General features: G+C 30.4%; 2 protein-coding genes across 2 annotated transcripts; one reads left to right on the forward strand and one right to left on the reverse strand.

The window, feature by feature from the left end:
• Positions 1-1,484: 1,484 nt before the first annotated feature.
• Positions 1,485-4,085, reverse strand: LOC132950529 (exosome complex component RRP43-like). Its single transcript, XM_061022030.1, has 6 exons — positions 3,933-4,085; positions 3,758-3,791; positions 3,543-3,680; positions 3,169-3,463; positions 2,887-3,108; positions 1,485-2,049 (listed from the first exon to the last, which is right to left on the reverse strand). The coding sequence occupies exons 1-6, from the start codon at positions 3,947-3,949 to the stop codon at positions 1,952-1,954; spliced, it is 804 nt and encodes a 267-aa protein (XP_060878013.1). The 5' UTR covers positions 3,950-4,085; the 3' UTR covers positions 1,485-1,951.
• Positions 4,086-9,821: 5,736 nt separating this feature from the next.
• Positions 9,822-14,928, forward strand: LOC132951066 (cyclin-A2). The gene is made up of 7 exons (XM_061022758.1): positions 9,822-10,573; positions 12,116-12,289; positions 12,373-12,651; positions 12,720-12,943; positions 13,019-13,223; positions 13,307-13,557; positions 14,285-14,928. The coding sequence occupies exons 1-7, from the start codon at positions 10,409-10,411 to the stop codon at positions 14,394-14,396; spliced, it is 1,410 nt and encodes a 469-aa protein (XP_060878741.1). The 5' UTR covers positions 9,822-10,408; the 3' UTR covers positions 14,397-14,928.
• The last annotated feature ends 10,773 nt before the right edge of the window (positions 14,929-25,701 follow it).

Genomic DNA, 25,701 nt, shown 5'->3' on the forward strand with positions numbered 1-25,701 from the left:
GTCTTAAAGTAGAAGAACCAAATATCATAGTATATGAATTATTATGTTAAATAAATAGGCATAGGTACTGGGTATGCTGCAATATTTTTCATGAGGGACCCAAAATGTTGTATCATTGCGCTAGGGCTCTCAGAGTTCAATAGCCGGGACTGGGTGCCCCTCCCCCAACCCAATAAAAAAGCCTATTGCCCTTTGTCGTCACACAAAGTATTAGGTCCTTCACACCCCCATACCGGCTCTGTTTATATCCTCCGATCGTTGGAATGAATTACTTTAACAACGACCCGGCAATAAGTAGGTACCTATATAAGATGTATACGGTATACCTACTGACAATTTTCATGTCAATATCCTGCATATTTCTTACCAAAGTAGTCAACCTACCTAATCATTTTGTATACTTATCTTTCTATTTTCTGATTGGAATAGTTTCACACAATTTTTTTTGTTTTCTTTATAGGTTAGGTTAGGCTAGCACCTACATAAAATATAGATGTTTAATTTTTTTTTTTGAAATGTCAATAATATATTATAACCATTTCCTTAGGCGAAACTATAAAATGTCATTAGAACAGGCCAAGTTAAAAATATGATAAAAAAATCTAACTACAAAATAAGTTTTAAATTTAAATTTTGGTAGGTTAGTATGTTATCCAGTCAGTATTAGGTCAGACCATGGCCTGACTGTCCTGAATCGTAGTGTCATCTATAACCGTCTCCGATCTGAATCGTATTTATCATTGAATACAATTTTAACATTATTTGTGGGGACAATTCTACCCCTAAGACCCCCCTACTTGTGCCTATTTGATATTTCAATATTTATATAATCAATTTAAGTTCATAAATCAGCCCTATATACATTCTATACCTTATATATTTTTTATGAAAACCTAATTGCTTATATATGCAATAAAAATTGATTGGTCACCCGTACACTAGATGTTAATCTCATAATGTTATTGGTAACTGCACATTAACTACACAATTTTATTATTACAGTACATATTATATATCATACACTATAACTACTGGTTACAGATTATAATGCGTAGTAATTAGTAGCCAGTAGGTAAAAAGTTGAAATTAGTATTTTTTTTTTTTTGTATTGGTTTAAATGGGTGCCATTTGTAAATTGGTTACTTAGCAGATGTGGTAAGACTGTAAAAGCATGCATACAATATTGTCGTGTTCATGACTTTCAATAAATAAATAATCTTTAAAAAATGATTCTTCTAGGTTTGTTGTTAATACCCTCAAAAATTACTCAACGAATATTTACAAAAATTTCAGAGGTTATATTTTTTAGAGTTATCACAAAAGTTTAGAGAGTAGCTTGAACCATGTTCAAGAATATACCAAGATGCAAGAGCTATAATATCTGAAAGTACTGTCTAATTTTAAACAGGTTATTATTTTGTATTTGTACATTTTTATTTTTAAGCTTTTATGAAATATTATTATTAAAAAAAAAAACAACAACATAGATATGCAGTGAAAATTTATTTTAAAATATGAGTATTTAAGAAAATGAATCTCAAAATATGCAAAAATATAAAAACTAAAATTTCATTTTTGAACTCTAGGTTGTGATTTAAATTTTAAGCTGATCCAGTAACTTTTTGACATACTCAGTAAAAACATGCAAATGCATGAAATTTCGGGCCCTATTTATAACTTTTGACTCCAACTGACCAATTAACATCCATAACATTAAGTATAAAAACAATAACTCAAAGATACACCAGTTAATCTTGATTGTTGAAACTTAGCAGCCAATTTTAAATACAAATTATTATTATTATCATTTAGTTACTCCTGGTAACATTTTTGCTTTATACAATGAGTTAAAATAAAATAAACATGTTAGTAATAACAACATAATAATTGCCACAAATATGCATTGCATATTACCTACTTATTTTTTAAGAACAAAAATATACAAATTATTTTATTGTGCAGCTTTTATTAATTGATAAATTGTTTTTGCTCTGTTATTAGCATGTTTAATACAATTTTGAATTTGGCTATCTTTTATGAATTCTCCTCCTAAAAATAAAAACAAATAATACAATTATATGTTGTGCTTTTAATCAACATGTTTTATATTATGTAAATGAGATTATTTATGAACTAGCAGTATGCGCCATCCATATTATATACATATAAATTTCAATTTAGTATTTTTCAATTAATATCAAGTTAAATATCTTAAGTAGGATATGATTCAATCAATATTTAGCTTTATATTTGGCATCAAAAGGAAATTCAACTGAACAGTAATCAAAATGCATGGTAATTATCATGCAATATTTTTGTTTTATACATAAAAACTGTCTAACTAATAAAATGATAATCAAATAAAATTTTACCTCCGCTGGGAGGCCTCTACAACAATTATTCATTCAATTTTCAAATAAACTGATGCCAAAAACAAATGGTACGAATATTGATAAATTTAATGGACCACTAGTTCACTATTGGTTCATCGAATGTGTGCTTTTAAGTGATTGTTAATGCAACCCAGCAAAAATGTGAAATTGTACTGGACTAGCTGCTGCGAATAGTAAGGACTGACTATCATAAATTAAATAAATAATACTGTATAATATGTAAGCTAAAGAACTAGTATTTCAATCACCACAAGATATTTAATCTTGAAATTATGTAATTTATAGATACATCATAGTTGCATACTTATACTGCGGAGAGTATATCAGTATAATATGAATATTAAAACAGAAAAATTATACTACCCATGAGCTCTGTATACTCTATGTAGGTAAATTATGCCAAAGATATGATTTCAAATTATTTAATAATTATATTTTATAATAATATTTGAAGACTCAAAGGTTTAAATTAACTATAAAATGTGTGACTCACCAGGTTTGTGTAATGAAAATAATAAGGATCCATTGGTTACAACTGTCAGTTTACTAACACATAATTGCTCTTCTTCTTCAGTTGGATCAGCTAAAATATATTTTTCATTAAATACCCCAAAGGTTGACGATACTGGTAAATTGTTAACTTTTAACGGAATGTAATTTTCAATGACAGTTGTTTCTTCAGTTTCTTTATCATATTTTACTTCTGGTATCTTAACTACAATACAATTATTTAATTAATTAAAAAATATTAACATTAAAATACCTTAAATTGTACCTGTTTGTAATGCTGATAACAATGCTATTAAACATGCATCTAAAACAGATCCGTCATAGTTCAAACAATATATATCACACGACAAGACCCACACTAATTTATCAACAGAAATACACAATTGTTGTAGATCTAGTATTTTGCAATTATTACACACTTCATTAAGGAAGCTGGTCATTTGCATTGCTTCATCACATGGGATTCCTGGTCGAATTTTTTTAGAACATAAGCTAGGTAGTTCAATATTTACTAAAAGATATCCAATATCTGGAGTTTCAGCTTTAGGAACACCTAGTTCCTAAAAAATCATAGATACCGTAATAAAATAAAATATTTTATATTTAAAAATTTAATTAAAATCAAATAATCTGTCTTACTGCTTTAATGCCACAAACAACAGCTGTATTCCCGATTTTGACTACTGCCGATCCATCTGCTGTGTGAATTGTGTTCAAATTTAGTGACGCATCTCGAAAGTTCATTAATTCTCTACCATCGTTCCTTTTATTAAGTGCCTAAAGTCATGTCGTAATTTATTGTGTTCAATACATGTATAAAAACAATTGATTTAACAGAATGAAAATATACTTACAAGATATTCCTTGGTGTATGTGTCTTGTATATTTCTGAAAAATAAAATAAAAACATATAAACTTGAGGGTACCTACATTCACATATATCTATAGAATGAGACATTCAGACATGAGCACCTTTGTGACAAACCATTTACCAGGCTTATCAAATACCAATGCAAATATCTTACTCACTTCTTGATCGAGTTCATCTCTAAAAAAAGTCTTAGTCTTTGCCTGACTGACGGGATTCGAATGCGGGACAATACAAATTTCAAATTTCAAAAATACACGTCCCACGATCGACAACGGCATATCCGTCCTCCGATGATTGTCACTTATCACAGCGTTCCGAGCACGAGGTCGAGCACTGATAAAAATATTTAGAGTGCTGCGATCTAGCAGCTGACATCCCCGTTTATGTATTTTGTATTTTGCTTATTTATTTTTCTTTCTATACCTAAGATTTGAAAATGTAATACGAGATTCCTCGTGAGTTTTTTTTTTACCTTTTTTAAAAACAAAGTTAACCATAAAGTCAAATTAATTTTTTATGAGCTTTTGAAGTTCAAGTTCTACATTCACCTGTAAATTAACGATTCAATGATTTTCTTATTTTGTTGTAATTCGATAGTAATTTAAGTAAAAAATTATAAAACTCGAAATTTTCTTACGCCTATAAATAATTCAAAAATAGTCACGATATTATATTTCGAAAATGTTATGACTTATTATCAGTGTTGGGTAAATTACTTTTAAAATGTAATGAAATTATGTTACTCGTTACTTCAAATATTTTTATTTAAATTACATTTGCGTTACCTAAAATTATTTTTATCACGTTACATTACTTTTTCATTAATAAAGTAGTGCGTTACAAATAAGTAATAATAACGTTACTTTTATTTATGATTGATAACAGTATTATTATTGAACCAATTGATTCATACCAATCAATTCGTATGATGGAATTAGTATGTATATATTTTACAATCATAAACCTAAAATAGGCGCAAATCGCGTTTGAGATTTTGGGGGGGGGGGCTAAAGCCTTACCATAGGCGCAACTAGACCAATAATTTTGGGGGTGCACAAATAGTGAAGAGCTCACTGACTCGTGGGGGCATAGCCCCCTCATCCCCAAGCCGCTAATCCAATTACTCTTCACATTACACTTATGAAAATAATAACTGTTAGTTTCAATATAAATACTATGTTTTAATATTCATAATACAATTTATTTAACAAAATTAAATGATCTGGTAGTTCTACCTTACCTACTTATTTTAACATAATTTTTCTCGGTTGCAAATTAAATTTGTTTAAAATTTGTTCACTTTTTAAATTATTTGTAATGTCCCTTTCAATATTTAAAATTGCTAAGTTACTAAATTGTTGCTGCACCATACTCGTTCGTAGTCAATTTTTAATTCGGCGCATACTGGAAAAACTGCGCTCACAGGTAGCAGAACTTATTGGAATGGTGATACCTACGGTATCTTGATTTGAATAACTAGAAGTGCTCGAAACTTGAACAACACCTGGATCGTCAACTTGTTCTTCACTTTTTTTTTGTTTTTTAAATATACTAAACATTTTGTAGGTAAACGTAAGATTTTAATTTTAAAAACCACAAAAAACGCATTCACACAGTTTAGAAATAAACTTGTGATAAATCCCTTAAACGAATTCTTAAACATAAGGAAACAATTGATTATAATACATAATTCATAAATAAAAAAAAAAACGCGTATGCCGTATGTAATAAAATTGCACACAAAAGCCAAATTATCATGTGCCCGGCGTGTGGCACTGTGGCAAGTGGTAACTGGCAGTGAGAGTGACAGTCCTTAGTCATTTCGTCTTTGTCAACGACAACAACGTTGAATGACTGGAAGTTTGGCTATAAATAGCTCCCAGAGTCCCAGCGACCCAGCGTAAAGAAATTATCAAAAAATTAACGATAATGATAAATTATCAGAATCGACAGAATCTGATATACTTATTATATAATTTAAATAATATATTATATTATAATATCATTATGATTATTGTTCCACGAATAACTACGTTTATGCGATGCGCGTTATAACTTATACTTATAAGTTATCTATAACCTATAATAGTAATTACTTGTATATTATTATACAAACCTTAGATATTATACAATACCTATGTCTTTATAGACATATAGTATGTTATATATTATTATGTATAGCTGGGTGTCTGGGTACATAATGGGTACCTATTTTACTCAGTATACATTATGGTACCAACACATTTTTTAGAAAAAAGCTTATATTTTTTTGGGGGTGCACATTTTAAACTTGGGGGTGCACAAGTCCCCTGTGCACCCGCCTAGTTGCGCCTATGAGCCTTACTTTTATAATATTGAATAAAACAAATTGTAAGCAATGTTTGGGGAACTATGGACATTTTTTGGGGGTTTAGCCCCTAAAGCCCCTCACTTATTTGCGCATATAAGACCTAATGATAATAGACCTATTATGTACAAATGTACAATCATCTCACCTATATGGCTATATAGTCACTACTCATTAGTAGAGCGCAGATTTATATGCATTAAAAACCAACCAAATATGCGCTAAAAAATTCTAAATATGCATAAATATATGCACTAAAATGTTAAAATATGCACAAGAAATTAAAATGTGCATAATAAAATTAGCAAAAAAATTATCCAACCCTACTATAAATACTTATCTACTTTTTTTTTTTTGTAGGTAGTTTTAATCTAAGAAAAAAATAGGAATCAATTTATATCAACAATGTATCATAAAACAAATTTTTATCTTCTTATGTATTTTATTACCCGGATTATTATCTAAGGTCATATTTTGGAAAACTGTACAAGTAAAGTATAAGTAGGTACCTTTTAATTTATTTTGATATAAATCGAAACTATAAAAATATGATATTTTTTCTTATATTATAATACTATAAATTTAAAAAATGTCTAAAAAAACATCGAAATATGCACTAAAAGATGAAATATGCTATTAAAATTGTAAAATAAGCCTTTAAAATAGAAAAATGTCATAATATGCAAAAATATGCGCTTAAAAGTTTCATTTTTTAAATCGGCATGTCATGAAACAAATTGTGCGCTTACTTAGCATATCATACGATCAACCAGAATAAATATGCAAATGCATACAAATCCGCGCTCTACTCATTAGTCATAACTCATAAATCATAATTCATATTAATTAAATTTTATTTTTAAACCAAACTCTCTTCTTTCTTCTAATAAAGTGATAAAATGCATTCCTGTTTAATAATATTGTTAACTATTATCGGAATCGAAAATAAAAATAATTGATTTTAATTTTTCTGGAATATCCTGTTATTGACTCGTTTTTGTAATACATTCAAAACTATTATTTTAATAACGTGGAAAATAACGCGTGAGTACGTTACTTCATAGAAATTATTTTTAAAAAGTAATTTTGTTACAATTGCGTTACTTTAAGTAAAATGTAATGAAATTACTGATGCGTTACTGAAAAATTAATTGCGTTACAGACTACCTACAGTTATAATTATAGCTACCTATAATTTGCGTTACGTTACTACCCAACACTTGAACACTGTGACTTATGGTGCATAGGAATTACTAATATAAACATTCAGTAAAAATGTCATGTTTGTAATATTTTTAAGAGTTACACCGAAAACCAAAATCAAAAATGTTTGCTTAAAAATGTCCGTTATTCTAAAAACAAAAATAACACGCACATGATTATAAAATCAATACATTCATCGCTCCGCTTAGAATCTAAAATAAGTTAATGTCTCATGTGTGAATGTTCGTTTGGCAGCACAGGCGTTTAATTTTGAGCGATTGATTGCGACCATTGACCTATAAACTAGACCAGACTTATAAACCAGTTAATAGGTCTATGATTGCGACGTTTTAAAAACGCGGACGCGCGCGTTCGAATTGCCTAGTGTGCGAGTGTAATTCACTTTAGTGAGTGTTGCTAATGCATTTATGCATTGAGTTATTTAAGATATAATATAATAACGGAGAATTCGACGATTCAGAAGCCACATCAGAGTATATTATAATATTAATAAATAAATTTAAAGTTCAATAAATAATGCATTTGATATTTTTAATAGTCAATCTAAATTTTCAAATAAACCATTCAACTGCAGCTCGCTATACCAAAATATGACACAATTATAGAATATGAAACGTTTCATGAATATTTTATTGAAATTGAATACTTACCAAATTTAACATTTGTAGATGGGATAAAAGTAATTGATTGACGAAGAAAAACTGCCTTAATTGGTTTTATTTATTGTTTAAGTAATATTATTAATTTATACAATACGTTGTCGAATAAAGGATAAGGCGTAGTCAGAATTTATTAAAGGGGGGTATTTTAATTTAATATTTAAATTTAACTTGGGGTCTAATATATTTTTAGATTATATGGCCGATTTTAACACCCAAAACACTACCCATTGGCTATACGCCTGCATAAGATATATTATCCAATATCTATGTCCTATTTAGTAACTTACAAACTCAGTCAAGACCACATTGAAATCACATTCAGTGCATTGGTGCAATAAGAAGTCGGTTAAGGTATAACGAAAATTTTACTTGCCAACAATTCCCGTTTTTCCTGATTATTAAGAAAAATATTGGGAATATTTTACTGTTAACCATTTAACCCCCCTAAATACCTACTAGATCCAATTTCATACCAAAAAGGTTTTAGGTTAAAAATCGAAGGATTTTTACTGCTCAAAAAAGTCGATAAGTCGATTAGGCAACTAAGAGATGAGACACAAAAAAAGTCCAAATAACAATTAATTTATACAAATTACAAATGTTTGAAATAACTTTATAATTCAGTTTGAACTGTTTTAATAAGAGGCCGTCACAGAAGAAAAAAATCGACGTAAAATATGCTTTTTTATTTCCAATAGTTCTCAGGCCTCTTTGATCGTTGTTTTTTAATTAAGTGGTTTATTTACTACTTACAATAACATAAAAAGTAAGTACGATAGGTAAATACTAAATTCTGATTTCATCAAAATGTTAAACATAGAAATACCAACATTTATAAACAATTTATAGGTACAGAAAAACACGATTTCTTAATAATTCAGCTTTTTTAAGTTTTTTGACCATAAGTTTGAGTGGCTAGTAGTACTTTTAGTGATTTTTACCAAATTAAGCATGCAAAATCACACATTTTGAAATAATTGCTTGGGAGCTAAACTCCTAACCATTAATATTGTTTAATTAAAGAAAAATGTAAGTATAGTTATAATACACTGATTTATAAAAATTAAAAATAGTAATAATTGACAAGTGATAAGGAAATGTAAAAGCTTAAATAAGTTCGAAAAATTATTTGGTAGTACAGATTATTCGGATAATTTAAAAAAAAATATGTTGTTCAGTCATGCATTTTATTACTTGGCATAGACGATAGGACCCTATATAATGCTTATGAGAAAGCTACACCCCACACCCGCTTGTGTTGTCTTCGTCTTACAAATGTACAACATTGTAAAAACTGATTTGTGGGTGAGAACCACTGGGGCTGTAATCCAAGCTAAGCAACCAAATTTTCGCACTATTAAGTGGAGAACATTTTTACTGTGCAAAGTCGTTTTTATTTTTTCGAAATCAGAACTAAAAAAAAGTCTGAAAATGTCGAGTTTTTCAAACTCGAATAACGTTTATGCAGTACCTTAAATCGTGATCAGACCTATCATTACATATTATCACGGATTTAGATCTAAAGCTTATAGTCTAAAGTCGACGGCCGTGCACACAGCATGTGACCCATGGTAACAAAATATAATACGTATATCGGTATATCGTGTCATGTCGATATTACCCACGAATTAAGATATTTTAGTATATCTTAATTCGTAATATTACCTTTAATAATTGTTCGTTAATCGTTATCGACGAAAAGGATGCTGACAGTGTAACCAACACGACGGTAACCGGTAGGTCGGTAGCACCGCACCGGTTACGCGTCGTCGCCGGCTGGCCGCCTCGGCCTAGCGGCGAGTTGAGCACCACAGCTGCACCTGTCGTTTGAAAAAAAAATAACGGTTACGATTTGCGAGCATTTCGGCATTTGTTAAATATTGTTTGTCGCGAGTCTTTTCCAATATAATTTACAGGCGGTCGGGTCGCGCAACGTTTAGTCCCGTCGTCCGTTCAAGCAACTCCGAGCTCACCGATGTAATATCGATTATTAATTATTAATAACATACAGTTTTTACGTAATTATTAGTACGTTTATTACCAATACACAACATTTTGTCACGTAAGTTTTTTTTCCTATTCACATTAAATCCCGCTCGATTATTAGTGCGTTTGTCGTAATTTTACATTAATTGCCAGTATAATTCGCGAATTTTTTCTATTATATTTTTTTACGACCGTTAACACGATAGAGAATATTGTTACCCATAACGTAATATATTATTATATTATCGAATATCGTTCGCCGAATCCGAATGACGTCTTACGAAGCCTGACTACAACCGACCAGCGCCGTCGCCGTGAAAATCCGTGACCCCAATAATAATAATAATAATTATATCGAATATCATCATTATTCATTGTTATTACACATCGCGGCGACCGAACGGAACGACGAAAGATGGAGTTTACGGTTTTTCGGGATCAAGAAAACGCCAACAACGTTTTGCGCAACAAGGAGAATAATGTGCCGCCGAGGGACCAGCAGCCCTCCAAACGGCGATCGGTGCTCGGCGTGCTGAACGCCAAACAACCTTTCACCAAAAAACCGCAGCCGAAATCCAAGGTGTGTATTTTATTAAAGTCGGGCAAGTTGAGTTAAGTAGTAGGTAGTCGGTCTGGCCGAGTATGAATGGTATTCCGTTTTTTCCCGTCACAAATGGTATTTTCGATTTGACGATGATGATAAAATATTACCAGGATTAGCGATCGAAGGGTAAGGTGTACCCATATAGACAGAGTATTTTTGCCTTTTACTTAGGTGAAGTTATTTTAAAACCATTTCCTACGAGATTACCTATTGTCTTTTTAACATTGTGATAAGTCAGAGCCATGGCATTGTTTTATAATAGGTTTGTTGAAAAATCCACTGTGGGATTTCCTCAGTAAATTTGTTTATTTTTAATAGGTGTATTATGATAATCGGTTGATGGAAATTGTTTGTATCTACCTGATACTGCAATCATTACCTACCTAGTCAGTAATCGAACGGCTTCATTAATTTTTCTCATCAATTTAACTGACCATTTTCGCCGATTGCGCTATTTTTTTTTTTTTTTTTCAACAATTCAGCATAACTTCTGTTCTATCTACCTAAATTAAAATTCAATGGTTATTCTATAATATTCTTAATTTATTAGGCAATAAGATAATTAGGTATTTGACTCTGTTCCATTTTTAAGCCATTTATGCATAAACTATACTTATCTAAATAAAATTTCCTATTTGGTGATAATTATATTTGTGTGTCGTTAGTAATTGATCTCATTAAACTTAAGAAATAATTAGTAATGGTAGGTAGGTGCAATATAAAATATTTGATTTAAACTATCTAAGCACCTACCTATACAATTATAAGTTAACAGTTATTGATATTTTATGAATATAGGTACCTAATATAGTTGATTTTAAAATTTCATAGTGTCTTTTGGATTTTATGAAAACTACCTAGGTATTGTTTAAAATATTTTACCTAATTTATTTTTATAATTTACCTACTTACTGAAGTTCATTTTTAATAAATTTTACTCAGTTTTAAAGTATCAAATACAATTCTAAATAAAATTTATTCTTTTAAAAATTTATTTTGATTTATATCATAATTTTTTATTTTCACTATATTATGTGTTGGAATCAGTTAGGTAACTAATTGTATTGGATATTCATAATAGTTACAGACATACCTACTACCATTGAGCTTTTTATAATTATAAATAGTTATAATTGGGATTATAATTTTATTTCAATAATAATTGTAGTGAATTTATTTAAGTGTATTGACTGGTGCATAGAAAAAATGAAGTGCAACATTTTTGATAAGATATGGGATATACCTATGTATTTTCCCTAGAATAACTAATGAAATGATATTCTATTATTTCTGTACACTGTACCAATTATAATACCTATCTGATAATTTATAGGTGTTTTTTTACATACATTAATTTAATATTTTACAATATTTTAGTAAGTTATTTTAGTAAATTAAAAATGGTGATTAAATAACAACAAAAATATTAATTATTAGGTACTTATATAGTGGTGACATATTTTCTTGTAGTTATAAAACAATACATGGTAGTATAGTAATTGTAATATTTTATTTTAGCCTCAAGGTACCAATAAATTTGGTTTTCCTAATAAATCATCAGTGCCATTTACAATTCATGAAGATCCACAAGTAAATAAAAAAGCTGCTGCTAGTGAAAACTTGTCAAAAAACAATGTGGAAAATCAGAAGCCTCTGCTACTCAAGAATGAAACTAATATCAGTGAAGCAAAGGTAATAACTAATAATATATTACAATTACCTAATTTATAAATGTAAGATTATTTTTGTTACATTCTAATATATTTGTTTAACAGGCCATTCTACCCAAGATAGAATTATTGAAAGAGAGAAGAAAACCATTGTCTGATGTAAGCCAAATTGTTGCACCATCTGTAAAAAATGAAGTAAAAACAGATGATAAAGACATTAAGGATATTGATGAATCGGCAGATTCAAGCAATGTATACTCACCTATGTCCATTGATAATGATAAGTCTATACAAAGTACTTGTCATTCTATGACTGCACACAGGTTAAGTTGTGATGTAGACACTTACACATGCGAGTTATACTTTTATCTCAGGAATGTCGAGGTAATGGAAGATGTGTAATTGAGTTTTTATTGATATTATTACTTATCAGAAATCTTTTTGATTTATAGAAATTACATCGTCCTAAACCTGGATACATGAGAAGGCAGCCAGACGTGACATATAGTATGAGAGCAATATTAGTGGATTGGTTGGTCGAAGTAGCACAAGAATACAAGCTACAAAATGAAACTCTGTACTTGGCTGTGTCATTTATTGATCGTTTCCTTAGTTTAATGTCAGTCGTCCGTGCTAAACTCCAATTGTTGGGTACCGCTGCTATGTTTGTTGCATCGTAAGTTATTAATTGTTTCTTATATAATATGCAATGTCTGTAATATTTATTGTTTATACATTTTTTTTTTTATAGGAAATATGAAGAAATTTATCCTCCAGATGTTAGTGAGTTTGTTTATATAACTGACGATACTTACACCAAAAAACAAGTACTTAAAATGGAACAGTTAATATTGAAAGTTTTAGGGTTTGATGTATCAAATCCCACAACTGTTATTTTCTTAACTCACATTTGTGTCCATTGTAATGTTCCTTTGAAAGTTATGTACTTAGCAATGGTAAGTTTTGATTTGTGTACAATCTATATTTCCCTATTTCTGAATAACTTCAATAATAATAAAAACAACTTGTTTGTTTCTAGTATTTGGGTGAAATGAGTTTACTAGAAGCTGATCCTTACTTATCTTATACACCTTCAATGATTGGCTGTGGAGCTGTTGCATTAGCTAGATTAATATTAGATTATGAAGTTATTTGGCCTGAAAATATGGCTGAATTAACTAACTACAGTTTGAATGATCTGATACCTGTTCTTAAACATTTAAACCACACTTATAAAACTGCTCCACATTCCCAACAATCTGCCATTCGGTCAAAGTACAAGTCGGCCAGGTATGTTGATGTGTTATTTATTGTGTTTAATATTTAAAAAACAACTTAATTTATAAATAAAACTAATTTTTTGTATGTACAGTTATTATGTTTTTAATACATTTATTTGAGTTATTTAGTTAATTAAATATATTCTGCATTAAACTCTTTATTGGATACTTTATTCTAGTACCCAAACTATATTCCCAACCTGATAATCAACAAATATATATATAAAAAAAATAATAACATTTGAACATGTCCTCACATCATGACCTCATGTCATGTCATGACATCGGTATCATTCACCCATGTGTATGAACAGTAATTGATGGTCTCCTATTTTGTTTCTATATACTATTATTTTCAATCAAAAGTAAAAACCAGCAATTAAATTTTATATTTAGTTGCAAAAAATGTTTTTATTAAGTACAAAATATAATAATGAGTATAAGTAAATGAATAATAAAACTAGGTTTTTTTTATATTTTAATTTATCTTATACATTTTTTCAATTAATAATATAATTTATCTTAAAAATGTAAATTACAATTTTATATAGGATTCACTCTAATAGTCTAATATTAACGCTAACTTCATAAAATGTATTTGCTGTAGTACACACTTATAAAACCATAGTCAACATAATATTATGTATATGTGTTTGTGTGAGGCGTCTTAACATTTTTACTCAAAATAATTATAATTAAATATAAAAACTATGTCTAATTTTCTCTTTTTATTTCAGGTATCATAGTGTCTCTGAAATTGAGTACAACGACTTGATTGTGCCTGAAGAAACTGCTCAAAAAGAAATGGCAGAGAGACTCAAGTTGGTTGATGTTCAAGACAAGTCATGATTCTATCGTTATTTATTTATGTTTTCGATTTTTTTTTTAATTATTATTATTTTTTTATTAATTTTTTGTAGTAAACAAAATTTTTTTGACACTTTTTTAAACAATCTATTTTTAAGTAAAAAGAACAGAATAAAGTTCAAAACGAACCATACAACTGGAGATGTTTTTTATATTGCGCTTATAAGAATCATGCGTAAATAAAACATTTTTACATTCATAATTTTTTTTTTCTACTAAATATATTTAAATTTTAAATTATTTTTTTACTCTAATTTAATTTTATAATTTTAGAATATTTGTGTTTTTCATTTGTTGCCGTTTAGAAGAACAGGTATATATGCACTTGTTGAAATAAGAAAATGTTAATCTCATAAAATTATTATATTATCATGCATAACATTTATCATTATTTTTTTTATATAAAATGTATAAGATTGAAAATTCATATTTTTATTAACAAATTACCATTGCAAAATTTTGTTATGTAAATTATTATGACTTATCCTCATCAAATAAAAAAAATAACACAATATTATATGGGTTCATTCTAATTTATTAGTTGTTTAGTGGCTTTTCAATATTTCAATAAAAACAATAATTTTAATAATCTTAGAAAAACAACCCTAAACCCAGTTGTACATTTTTTAGTAATTTTGCATGCCAAGAACAAATAATCTGTCAATGCTTAATATTATTATAAATTAGGAAAATTTGGCAAACGAAATGACTTGTACTTTTTACTATTTAATACTTCTTATTAGAGTAGAGTATAATTTTTAAAAACTGTAACTAGAAGATTGTGTGTTAATTGATTCAAGAATACATCTGGAATATGTTGTGCCTCGGACGTCTGTATTATATCTCTTATCAGTCTTAGGACTGCACTTGAGTGATGTTGTTTATCTAATTACTGATTATTCTCAGGTAGTATTGACACTTCTATATAGATAGCAGATTTCAATAATTCTTACAATCCTGTAAGTCTACGGTTGACTTTACCTTAGCTTTGACTAATCTTGTCAGGAATTAGGATCTTTTTTGTGTATGAGTGTTAATATGAGTATCGCATAATAAAGTTTCTGATACTTTTTTTCTATTTGTTCAATTCATATAATAATATGCTAAATTCCATAACAGTAGTTAAATTGAATTGAGTATTAAGTAGAAAAGCCAATTGATGAAAAGTTTAAAATGTTTAATGTTATTTTGGCATTGTACCGGTCAGAATCCATTACATTTATTTTGGTGTTTATCATCACATTATGGAGCGAAAACTGCTTCAATTTTTAATTAGATCTATTTGTTATTATTATTTTTTTGGGGGAGGAGTTGGGACGAATTAATCATTTTTTTTTAAATGATGAAAATATCACAATATTTTTACATTTGACAAATTTTAAGTTATTAGTAATAATGCATTTTAATTTTTCGATATCTACTTAAATGTTAGTAACAGTTTCTATGCTTAAGCAAAACGCTTGTAAATGAATACAAGGTTCCTCATAATGAGTCATAACTCATAAGTTGTTCTTTTAGAATTTAAGAACAATAAAAAAGCAATTGAGGGTAAATTTTGACAAAGTTAGATATTTAAACCATAAATCAATATTTTTCTTCTAACAATTTTAGTTATTTTGTAGTTATTTATTCAAACAGTATTTATTGTTGGGACATAAATATTTTTGTAATTATTTTTAACAATAGGTTTTTGTTCAAATATTTAGACCAATTTTAGTGTATTTATACAGATCCTGTTGGCTATTCACACAATCACACTATTCTACGGTGAATTTTTAACAATAATAATAATATGTGTGATATAATTCATATAATATAATATTACTATAATATTGTATTTAAAAATTCTTCAACATTATTTATAAGAACTCCAAAATATTAAAAACAATTAATTTTTCGAAATCTAAGAGGAATATATTATTTTAAACAAAATAAGTGTGTGTAGGCAGAGGGAATGAAGATTTCCTGTTTAAGTAGTCGAGGGATGGCATTCCCTCGTAACTACTTATCATTCGACCACTGTGGTACTGTTACATCAGTGGGTTGTCATGTTGACGTAGAATAAAGCGTTGATTTTTTCAACTGTGGATTTCATAAAAACGAGAAAACCACTAGTTTCGGACGACCCTTCGTATTTTGTTTAAATAACATTTCTTTAACGTTCCTGCCGCTGATGTAGCTTGTTATAAGAGTGTTTGTTTTTCTAATAATTTTCTTGGTCAAAATGCATTATATTATTATAGATTTTTTTTTTTTTTATTGGGTAACCCGCGGCAACATAGGCCATTGGGTGTGGGGGAGGGCACTGTAGGTTTTTAAATTGGGTAGTAGGTTGGTACACGTGTGTGTTGTGTTTTGGCAGAATTTCTAATGGGGCACCCGTAGGTTTCTGCCGTGCCCCGGGTGGGAGGATGGCGGCACTTGTTCTCCGGACACCGTGACTTGCCCGAAGAAAAATGCCGCCCGCGGCCAAGGTATCGAACTCGGGTCGGCTGCGTCGCAGCCGACGCCTTAGTCCGCTCGGCAACTCCGTCCCCCATTATAGATTTCATTCATAATACTTTACTGACCACACGATTAAAACTTTATTTGAAAATAATTAATGTCGGTTTTAATTTACTAGAAAAATTTACTTTACTAGAAAATATAATGAAATCAGAAATACAACGAGGCTCAAACAATCATTTTTTTAGTTTTACATTTAAAAGCATCAGTTTAAAATACATGGAAAGTATTCAAATGCCCGCATACTCACGAGTCACGACCGCAGGTTTTTAAAGGACGATAAATAAAATGGTAACATGTTTTATTAGAAATAATGTCTACTCCTATTTGTAATATCTTTTTTTAGGCCGTGCAGTTTGACTGTTTTCGGTACAAAGTACCAAAACATTTTTTTATATTTTATTGCTTGGAATTTAGACAATGTCTTTCTGATTCCTCTTGGCTTTAATAATTTATTAATTTTAAAATAATTATTACTTATAATGACATATTTATGATATTTTAAACATATGGTGTTACTCGGCGTAGTGTGTAGGCAATAGTGGTACACATTTTACTCAATATATTGTTAAATTATGTTAATACTAAAAACTTAAATTAATTATAATATTTATTATTTATATATTAATATATACTATAGGTATTAGTGTATTACGAATATTTAAGTTGTAGTAGCACTTTCCTGCTCAACGCGTGTCGACAATTACAGTTGTAATAATCATTTCATGAAAACCAATATCTCAATGTATTGGTTTTTTTTTCTTTAAATTTCAATACAATTGTATTCGTTTGGTCAAAAAAATTGAAAAATATTAAAAACACATAGGCAAGATTTTTACAAGCATTTAAATTACAAATGTTGACGAAATTTATCGAATTGAAAATGTACAAATTATTTAGTATTGTTATACATTTATACAATATTCAACTTTTATAGCTAAGGATTACAAATTTAAAATTAAGTTCCACGTAATTAGTTAATTCTGTAACCAAAAAATATATAAACACAGTTTTTTTATAGGTATTTTAAGCTCAAGTTTGGACGAACTTACATAATAAATAATCGAGGATAATGATTTTAGTTATTCTGTTGTAATTTAAAAATATTATTCGTGGGTACAATAGTACATGATACTTGAATACTTCTCAAGTAGTTATATTATTACGTACAAATATTTAAGTATGATGATATGCAAATAACATTAATTCAACTTGACGGCTACCATATCTTAACATAGTATAAAACAAAGTCCCTTTTTCTGTCTGTATGCTTAGATCATTAAAACTATGCAACGAATTGTGATGCGGTTTTTTTAATTGATAGAGTGATTCAAGAGGAAGGTTTATATGTATATAACATGCATAATATAGAAGAGAAACACTCCTGAGAGGTGCTCAAACAGGAATTTTGAGATTTACGATAGAAATTTTTGTTTATTAATGGTTGCTATGGACACAAAGAAATAGAAAAATGATGTGAAATTCTGTCGATCAATAAAAGATACATTAAGTAGGTAATATAATAATTAATATATTATTAACTATGGTATACTTATACAATTTACCTATACGGCTATAAATGCTTATAATGATATCCACTCATACACTAATAATTACATTTTTATAAAGAAAATGAATTCAGGATTTATGTTTTCGTGAAAAGGTTTTTCGAGATAATGGTCTTTCGGTAAAATGGATCCGGGATTTTGGTTTTCGTGAAATTATCTTTTGGGAAAACGTCTGAGTACCCACTACCCGTGTCAACACGTCCGAGTCGCAATCGAATTGTCGTCCAGAATGCCACTGGAAAACGCAGAATAATTTCACATTGAGAGGGACGGGACCATTATTGGGTATGACCGTCGCGTAAACAAATTGTACGGCGGTAAAGCAGCTGGGGTTCTATCCTTCGGTTATTTTAATTAAATCCATTAATTAATTTACTAACTTTGGACGGTCGTTTGCGGATGATAGCAATAGAATCCACGATTAGACCACCAATAGTTTTAGAGGAAAAAACTGTCAATCATCATACTGTGGGGTTTATTCATAAAATTATTACTACAGTGGTCTAAATTTGAGAAATAAGTTTTGTGCATGAGCAAGAGTGAAATCGATTTTTCTAAAATCTAAAATTTTAGATGATCGGAAATACGTTAAAATGCTATTGTTCTTTAAGAATATTATTACTATTCGTTCTATTGCACTGCGCCAAACGGTTGAAGATACACTAAATGAACGATGATATTATACACCTACACATTTATGTTGCATAATATTACACAATATGTCACTATATTATACCATTAGGTATTACTATGTTTTGTGGTTATCTCTCGGTACCGATGTCAAAATTATCTTACTCAATTTTTTTTTATTCTGCTCAATTTTTTACCAAGCATCGTTCTCGGCATAATTTATAAAATATAGACGATTATTAAGAGATGATTTAAGATCACTTCAAAGACGTTCGGAGGGATTGTTTAGGTTAGTTTTCTGAACAAAATATGTATGTAGGTACCTATACTTCAAATAAAAGAGTATTTTTGCAAGTTGCTAGTTGTAGGTTGTACAAGTTTGTTGGTGGGGACAAGAACTATTTGGTAAACAAAAAAAAAAAACTTTATTGAGTAGGTACGACGATGTATTATGTAATAAATGATTACAGTGCAGTTGTTTATTAATTGCTTATCATTTTAAATATGTCGAGTAGGTTGATGTGTTGTCAGAATGTGTTGTATGTAATATTGCGGTTAATACTGCAAACGTTATCATAGTGTGAAAAGTACTCACTCTATATGACCTCTTGTTACCTTTCTTCCTTTTGTAATACTATATACAGAGTGATTCACCAAGCATGCACACCCCGATTGTTTCCTTTAATAATTGTTTACCTATATGAATTTTGATTTTTTGAATATTAAATTTATGTAGGTGCTATTATATGTTTTCAATTGTTTTTATATCAATTAAGGAGTATCCTGTGTCAATACCTAATAAAAATCATCCTATTTTCGATTTCCCTGTAAGTTATTAATTAGAAGTCTTTTTGAAATTGTTGATGTATATCTGAATTCTGAAATTTGAACGAGTAGATTCAGAGTTATTTCACTTTGTGTTCTTAAGGTGATAGATCCTCGATATTGGGTTCGGATAAAGATATGGGGGTTACGACAGTTTGAAAATTTCAGTAGGTAGTTCATATTAATCTTTCAGTATTTTATAATGTATCAACATTTTCCGAGTAGGTATATAAATAAATAGGAACTAGATTACCATATCCAATGTTACATCTGTTTTATATTTTTGTAAAACCATTCTTGAGGACTATAATCCTTAGCATGTACTAAGGATAATATATTATATATTATTATAATTCAGAAACTTCGAGTACTAATGGATAATTTTGATTTAGACTTTAGACAGGTACATCAACATTTTCAAAACAAATTATCAGTCAACAATTTACAGCAAAAATGTAACAATAGGACACTATATTAAAACGGTATGCAATTCTAAATAACTGGAAATATGATCCGCAAGTGTACACTTGAAAATTCCAAAAACCAGAATTTGAACAAATTCATTATTATATAGAAAAAATGGGACGAGCGTGCTTGGTGAATCACTCTATATTATGTTACATGCAAACGTATACCTAAAGAATCGGCCACAATGTTTTCCAGACCGTGATTGTAAATAGCTCACATTGTTACAAAGTACATAACGTGCAGTATTTACCGCGTAATGTGTGTAATATACCGTATGTATAAATATAATACACATTTAGTGATATTAAAATAGTAACGAATACACCGTAACGGATCAAGGGTGTGTGACACCGTTACAAACTATAAACATTATTTGATAACAAGGAATAATGATTGCTAAACACATTATAGTCATATTACAGTACAGTGTATATACACAATATACTCGTGTTAACGTAATATATTAAAAGAGACGCACCATGTTATGTTGAATAGTTCTGAATAGTTGTGGGCCAAAGCAACCGGCACGCACTAAGAAACTCCGGATGGCTCCAAGTTATAAAAATCGTAAGTCTTTCGTTTCGCGCAATGTTTCTGTATTAAATCATGATATTTTACCGAGGTTAAGTAATGATATTTATTTATATTTTTTTTTATATTTTGATTGTACAATAACAATAATAGCTCGTTATTATTTCAACTATCTTTCCCGAAGGCTGCAACTCCCTGGCTGTACGTTTAAAATTATAACTCAAAGGGCTCTGACAACTTTCGCCGAATCACCTCGCTGCGCGTAACAGCTGGTTCCCCATCCCCGTTACAGTACTTTTTTTACGATTTAACCACGAACAAATCATATGTCAGTAAATTAATTGTATACCCAGCGCCGGATTGGCCCGGCGGGTTGCCGAGTAAAACTCGGTAGGCCACGACAATTTTGGGACGTTCAAGTCACGAGGGCCGCGCTGACTGTAAATAAGTTAAGAGTTGAAAAGTTGAAGGAATGGAGACTATAAAATAAAAAAAAAACTATGCACGGAATAAGAACGTACCCAAGGGCCGCCAGTTTGTAAGTGAGTTGGTAAAGTACGGAAAACTCGGTGGGCCGAATTTGTCCAATCCGGCCCTATGTATACCCAGTTAAGATTGGATTTATGTAAATTAATTTATGCATTTATGTGACAACATTATTAGCTTCGTATTAAAATTTCGTTTCTAGTATATTAACTCGCTTTCACTGCTGTAGACGCATATCATATGAGATATGTGAAAACTACACTAAAAAAATAAATAATATCTGCTAAAAATATTTAGTAAAAAATAAATAAATTTATTAATACTTGAACTATGATAAAATGCAATAAAAAAAAAAATTAAAGTATTAAAATAGTTTGTAGTTATTAACTCAGCAGTGAAAAGTAAAACCGCTAATTTTCCTTAAGAAATCACACAGAAGAAAAACTTTTAGATATCCGTCTTGTTTTTATTCCCACGAATATAATATTACAAACAAAAATAAAATATGTATTTTGAAAACTACCTACCGGACAAATAAATTGCTAACTCGACCGATCGTCTAAAACGTCTTTATAAACGTGTTCGTGTCCAATTTACACTTTATATTATATTACCGCCGTCCACGTGATATGCGGCAATATAATATAATATGTGACCCAGCGGAAAATGTTTTCCGTAAAAAAAAAAAAAAAATGCAACGTTCACAAGAACCGATAATTTATGCTGGCCGATCCGTACAAAAATCAAAACGCGAAATCTACGTAAAAATAAAATCTTACATTATCCGCGATAATAACGATAATAACCGATATAGTAAATTGTCGCATTTTTTGTTTATGTTTTCAGAAACAACTGGTCCGTTTAACGTACGCGTGGCGTAGGTCTGGGGGTCTTCGACCTTAGGGGCAGCAGCCAGCCATTTATATTATTCGAACAAAATCCCGCGGGCTGCATTCGTAATAAAAACACGCATTAAATGATTAAAAATGTATCAAAAAATGCGTACTACACTTGTAATGTGTTCGCGGGTATCGGAATGGACGCAGCGCGTGGTCCACGGGTTGAATTTTTCCCAACTTTTTCCGCAGACGGTTTTGGTCATAATATATTTTGTTTGACATTTATTTTACGTATTTTTTGTCTACTGTTAGATTGCGGGGGTAGATAAGATTTTCGATATTGTTCTAATCATATTGTACGCATCCACCGGATTTTTTAAAATTGTTTTTACTGACGTCCCGAAGTTTTTAAAATGTGGTCCGTGTAATTATTTAAAAACCTCAATATCTTAATTATTTAATATAATAGAGGTAACCTAATAAAAATGTATTCATAATAAAGTTACGATGTAAATGAAATATGGCCCGACCTTAACATGGACTTCGGCGCCACTGACGTTCAATAATAAGTACCTAGCGGATGTATCTACCTCATAATATTAGGGTTAGGATGTTTATGACTTTGCGGGTTTTTTTTCAGATTATCCTATACATGCATTATTAGATAGAAATTTGTTTCCTGCTGTCTATATTCAAAATATCTACATTGTATTTGCCATTTGGCATGTTATCCGATTTTTATTTATTAATTTTTCTATTTTATACTTTAAAGTTACTGGTTTAAAATAAAATTTTATTTTTATATGTATCTTATTAATTGATTTTGAGTTTATCGGCAAATACAACTCGATTTGAATCATCTGGACAGCATTTTTCAGAAGAAATATTATAGTCAATACTTTGGCTATAATACAAAAGGTCAATTCAACTGGAGTCACTGGACGTCAAAACGAATATCCGTAGAATCGTTATACATTTCTCTATTATTACGCCTAGTATTCTTCTGGGCTAATATATTATAATATATGCCTTAGAGAAATGCACACGTATTGGGGACTTTGTCATTAATCGTAAAAAATAAAATAACATTATGCGAACTTTAAATTGTTAATACATCAGTATTGTACAATAATAACGGAGGTCGGGAGGTACTTATTATATTATAATGAATTATGATATTATGTGTTACGACTTACTTTATATGGGTAGGGGCGTGGTTTTTTTTTCTCATTCTTTTATGTTTAACGAGTGAGTGTCTGAGGCACAGCAAACTCGCTAGTCGCCATTATATTATTATAAAATTATCTCTTTATCTCTCTCTAAATATATATATATACGTAGTTCCGCCGCGAGAGAAGACTCGTCGTCGGAAGGTAAACACAGAGAAAACGTCCAATGAATTTCGACCGACTTTTCGTATAATTTTGCATATATTAATATGTAATAGTGTGGCCCCAACCGTTTGAATTCCGGGTCATCACAATAGTGGCACTACAGCCGTAAATAGTCTTCAAGGTGTCTGCGTTTTCCACACCAGGCAGTAGGTATACCTTATTAGGTACAATTCAAACTCGTCCGACTTCTTTTTAAATCGTACTTTATACACACACACACGCATCAATGTTATAATGTATTTGTGTACAATCGACTTCGGGGGAGAACGAATTTAACCGTAATCGGTATGTATTAAGTAGGTACACTCCGCCCGAACCAGGAATATTGACTTGTATGGACTGGCTATATTAAAATATTACCTATTATTGTATTCGCAAAATTCCTTTTTTTCAAATTCAATTTCTAAAAATTGTCATATCTGATATCGTGTCGAGACACTACGTGTATTCCACTCGACGCGTAGTTATATAATACAATATACGACACCTAGCTATACGTGACCTCGGCTACCAATCTCTTCGGTGGCAGCTAATAATATTATTATATACTGCAATGTACCTGCGTGTATTAATTAATTTAAAATCGCGTCACACATCACGTCTTATGCGCACACGGAGGACATTATTTTAAGGGCGAATATATACTTTGGGAAACGTATACTTATCGTCTCACGCACTCACGGTCGGAAGGCGTGCGATCAGAGGGGCACAAAATCGAAGTGGGGTGTACCTGTGCGAATATACCTATGTAGGTACTATAATGCCATTCCAGTTATCCCGAAATGGGGCGGTGGGGCAGGTAGAAAACGGAATCGTCGCGTGTATATAATAACATTATAATAATATGAAGAAGTGTACACACGCACACACACACACACTCACACGCGATGAGGGGGGTGCCTATAACCTGACCTGCAGCCGTCACCACCACCCTCCTGTAGTACTGCGGTAGACGCGTATCTGCGAGGAAACAGTCTCACGGGCATGTGTGTACACGATATAATACCTATTCCGATGGTCGCGAAGTTTCCCACAGTGTATACCAATATATATTTATACATACCCGTACACACAAGCACACATATATTATTTAGGTATATATATATACGTGTACGATTCACACAGGTGTTGTAGTAACTCGCGTAGGTATATTGTTTCATGTACAGTCGCACCCCATGTCGTCGGGTCGCGCGGTCTCGGGCGCGTGGGACTCGGCCGATTTTCGAAGGGGCAGTGGAGTTTTCGCGCGCGGAACACAGTCACATATAATAACACATAATATAATATAATATAAAATAATATAATGAATAATAATAATAATAATAATAATAATAATGTCGTGCGTATTAATCGCTATACATCATGTACGCGCGGTCTCCCCAGAAAAATAAATAGTACAATAATTTCCGACATATGTGAATTCACGCGCGATGTTTAGGCGATGGAAACTGGGGAGGTAGGTAAAGAGAATGACGAGGGAATTCGGTTTTATTTGTTTTACAACAATGATGTCCTTTTTTTCGTACACCGTATAAAGAAAATTTATTAAGTATTGTTAGTAGAAAGAAGTAAGTAATTGCATTAAATGTTCAAGCTTTTTTTACCTATAAAACAAAATTGTATCATACATAAATCGAAAAAAAAACTAAAAAGGTGAACATTTCATACCTTGGTAAATAATTCAAAACGATGCAAAATATTTTTAACCCAACGTTCTATTTTTATTCAATGCCATTTTTTTATTCATTATTTTTAGAAATTACAAGTACCTTCTAATATTTAGTTATTATTTTTTCCTTTCATACGGATCAGTAGAGCACCTACCAATTCTAAACCTTAATAAAAAATTGAAAAGCAAATGCTTCTCTAGAACCCCGTTCACTTCGGAATTTCGATACTACTCTTGGTATGAAACAGAAAAAGTAAAAACAGTTATCAAAATATTCGAAATATAATCACAAATAACAATAGTCCGTTGTATAAACTAATTGATGGCACTTACCACACCACCTCACCTACAGTTCACGGGGACGAGATAGAG

The sequence above is a fragment of the Metopolophium dirhodum genome, chromosome 8 (genome assembly GCF_019925205.1).
Source record: "Metopolophium dirhodum isolate CAU chromosome 8, ASM1992520v1, whole genome shotgun sequence".
NCBI classification, from domain to species: Eukaryota; Metazoa; Arthropoda; class Insecta; order Hemiptera; family Aphididae; genus Metopolophium; species Metopolophium dirhodum.

Coding starts and splice junctions, on each gene's coding strand:
- LOC132951066 (XM_061022758.1), top strand. CDS start 10,409: ATGGAGTTTACGGTTTTTCGGGATCAAGAAAACGCCAACAACGTTTTG. Junction 12,652..12,719: donor TTTATCTCAGGAATGTCGAG/GTAATGGAAGAT, acceptor TTTGATTTATAG/AAATTACATCGTCCTAAACC. Junction 12,944..13,018: donor GCTGCTATGTTTGTTGCATC/GTAAGTTATTAA, acceptor TTTTTTTTATAG/GAAATATGAAGAAATTTATC.
- LOC132950529 (XM_061022030.1), bottom strand. Junction 3,681..3,757: donor CATACACCAAGGAATATCTT/GTAAGTATATTT, acceptor ACATGACTTTAG/GCACTTAATAAAAGGAACGA. Junction 3,109..3,168: donor GTTATCAGCATTACAAACAG/GTACAATTTAAG, acceptor ATTGTATTGTAG/TTAAGATACCAGAAGTAAAA.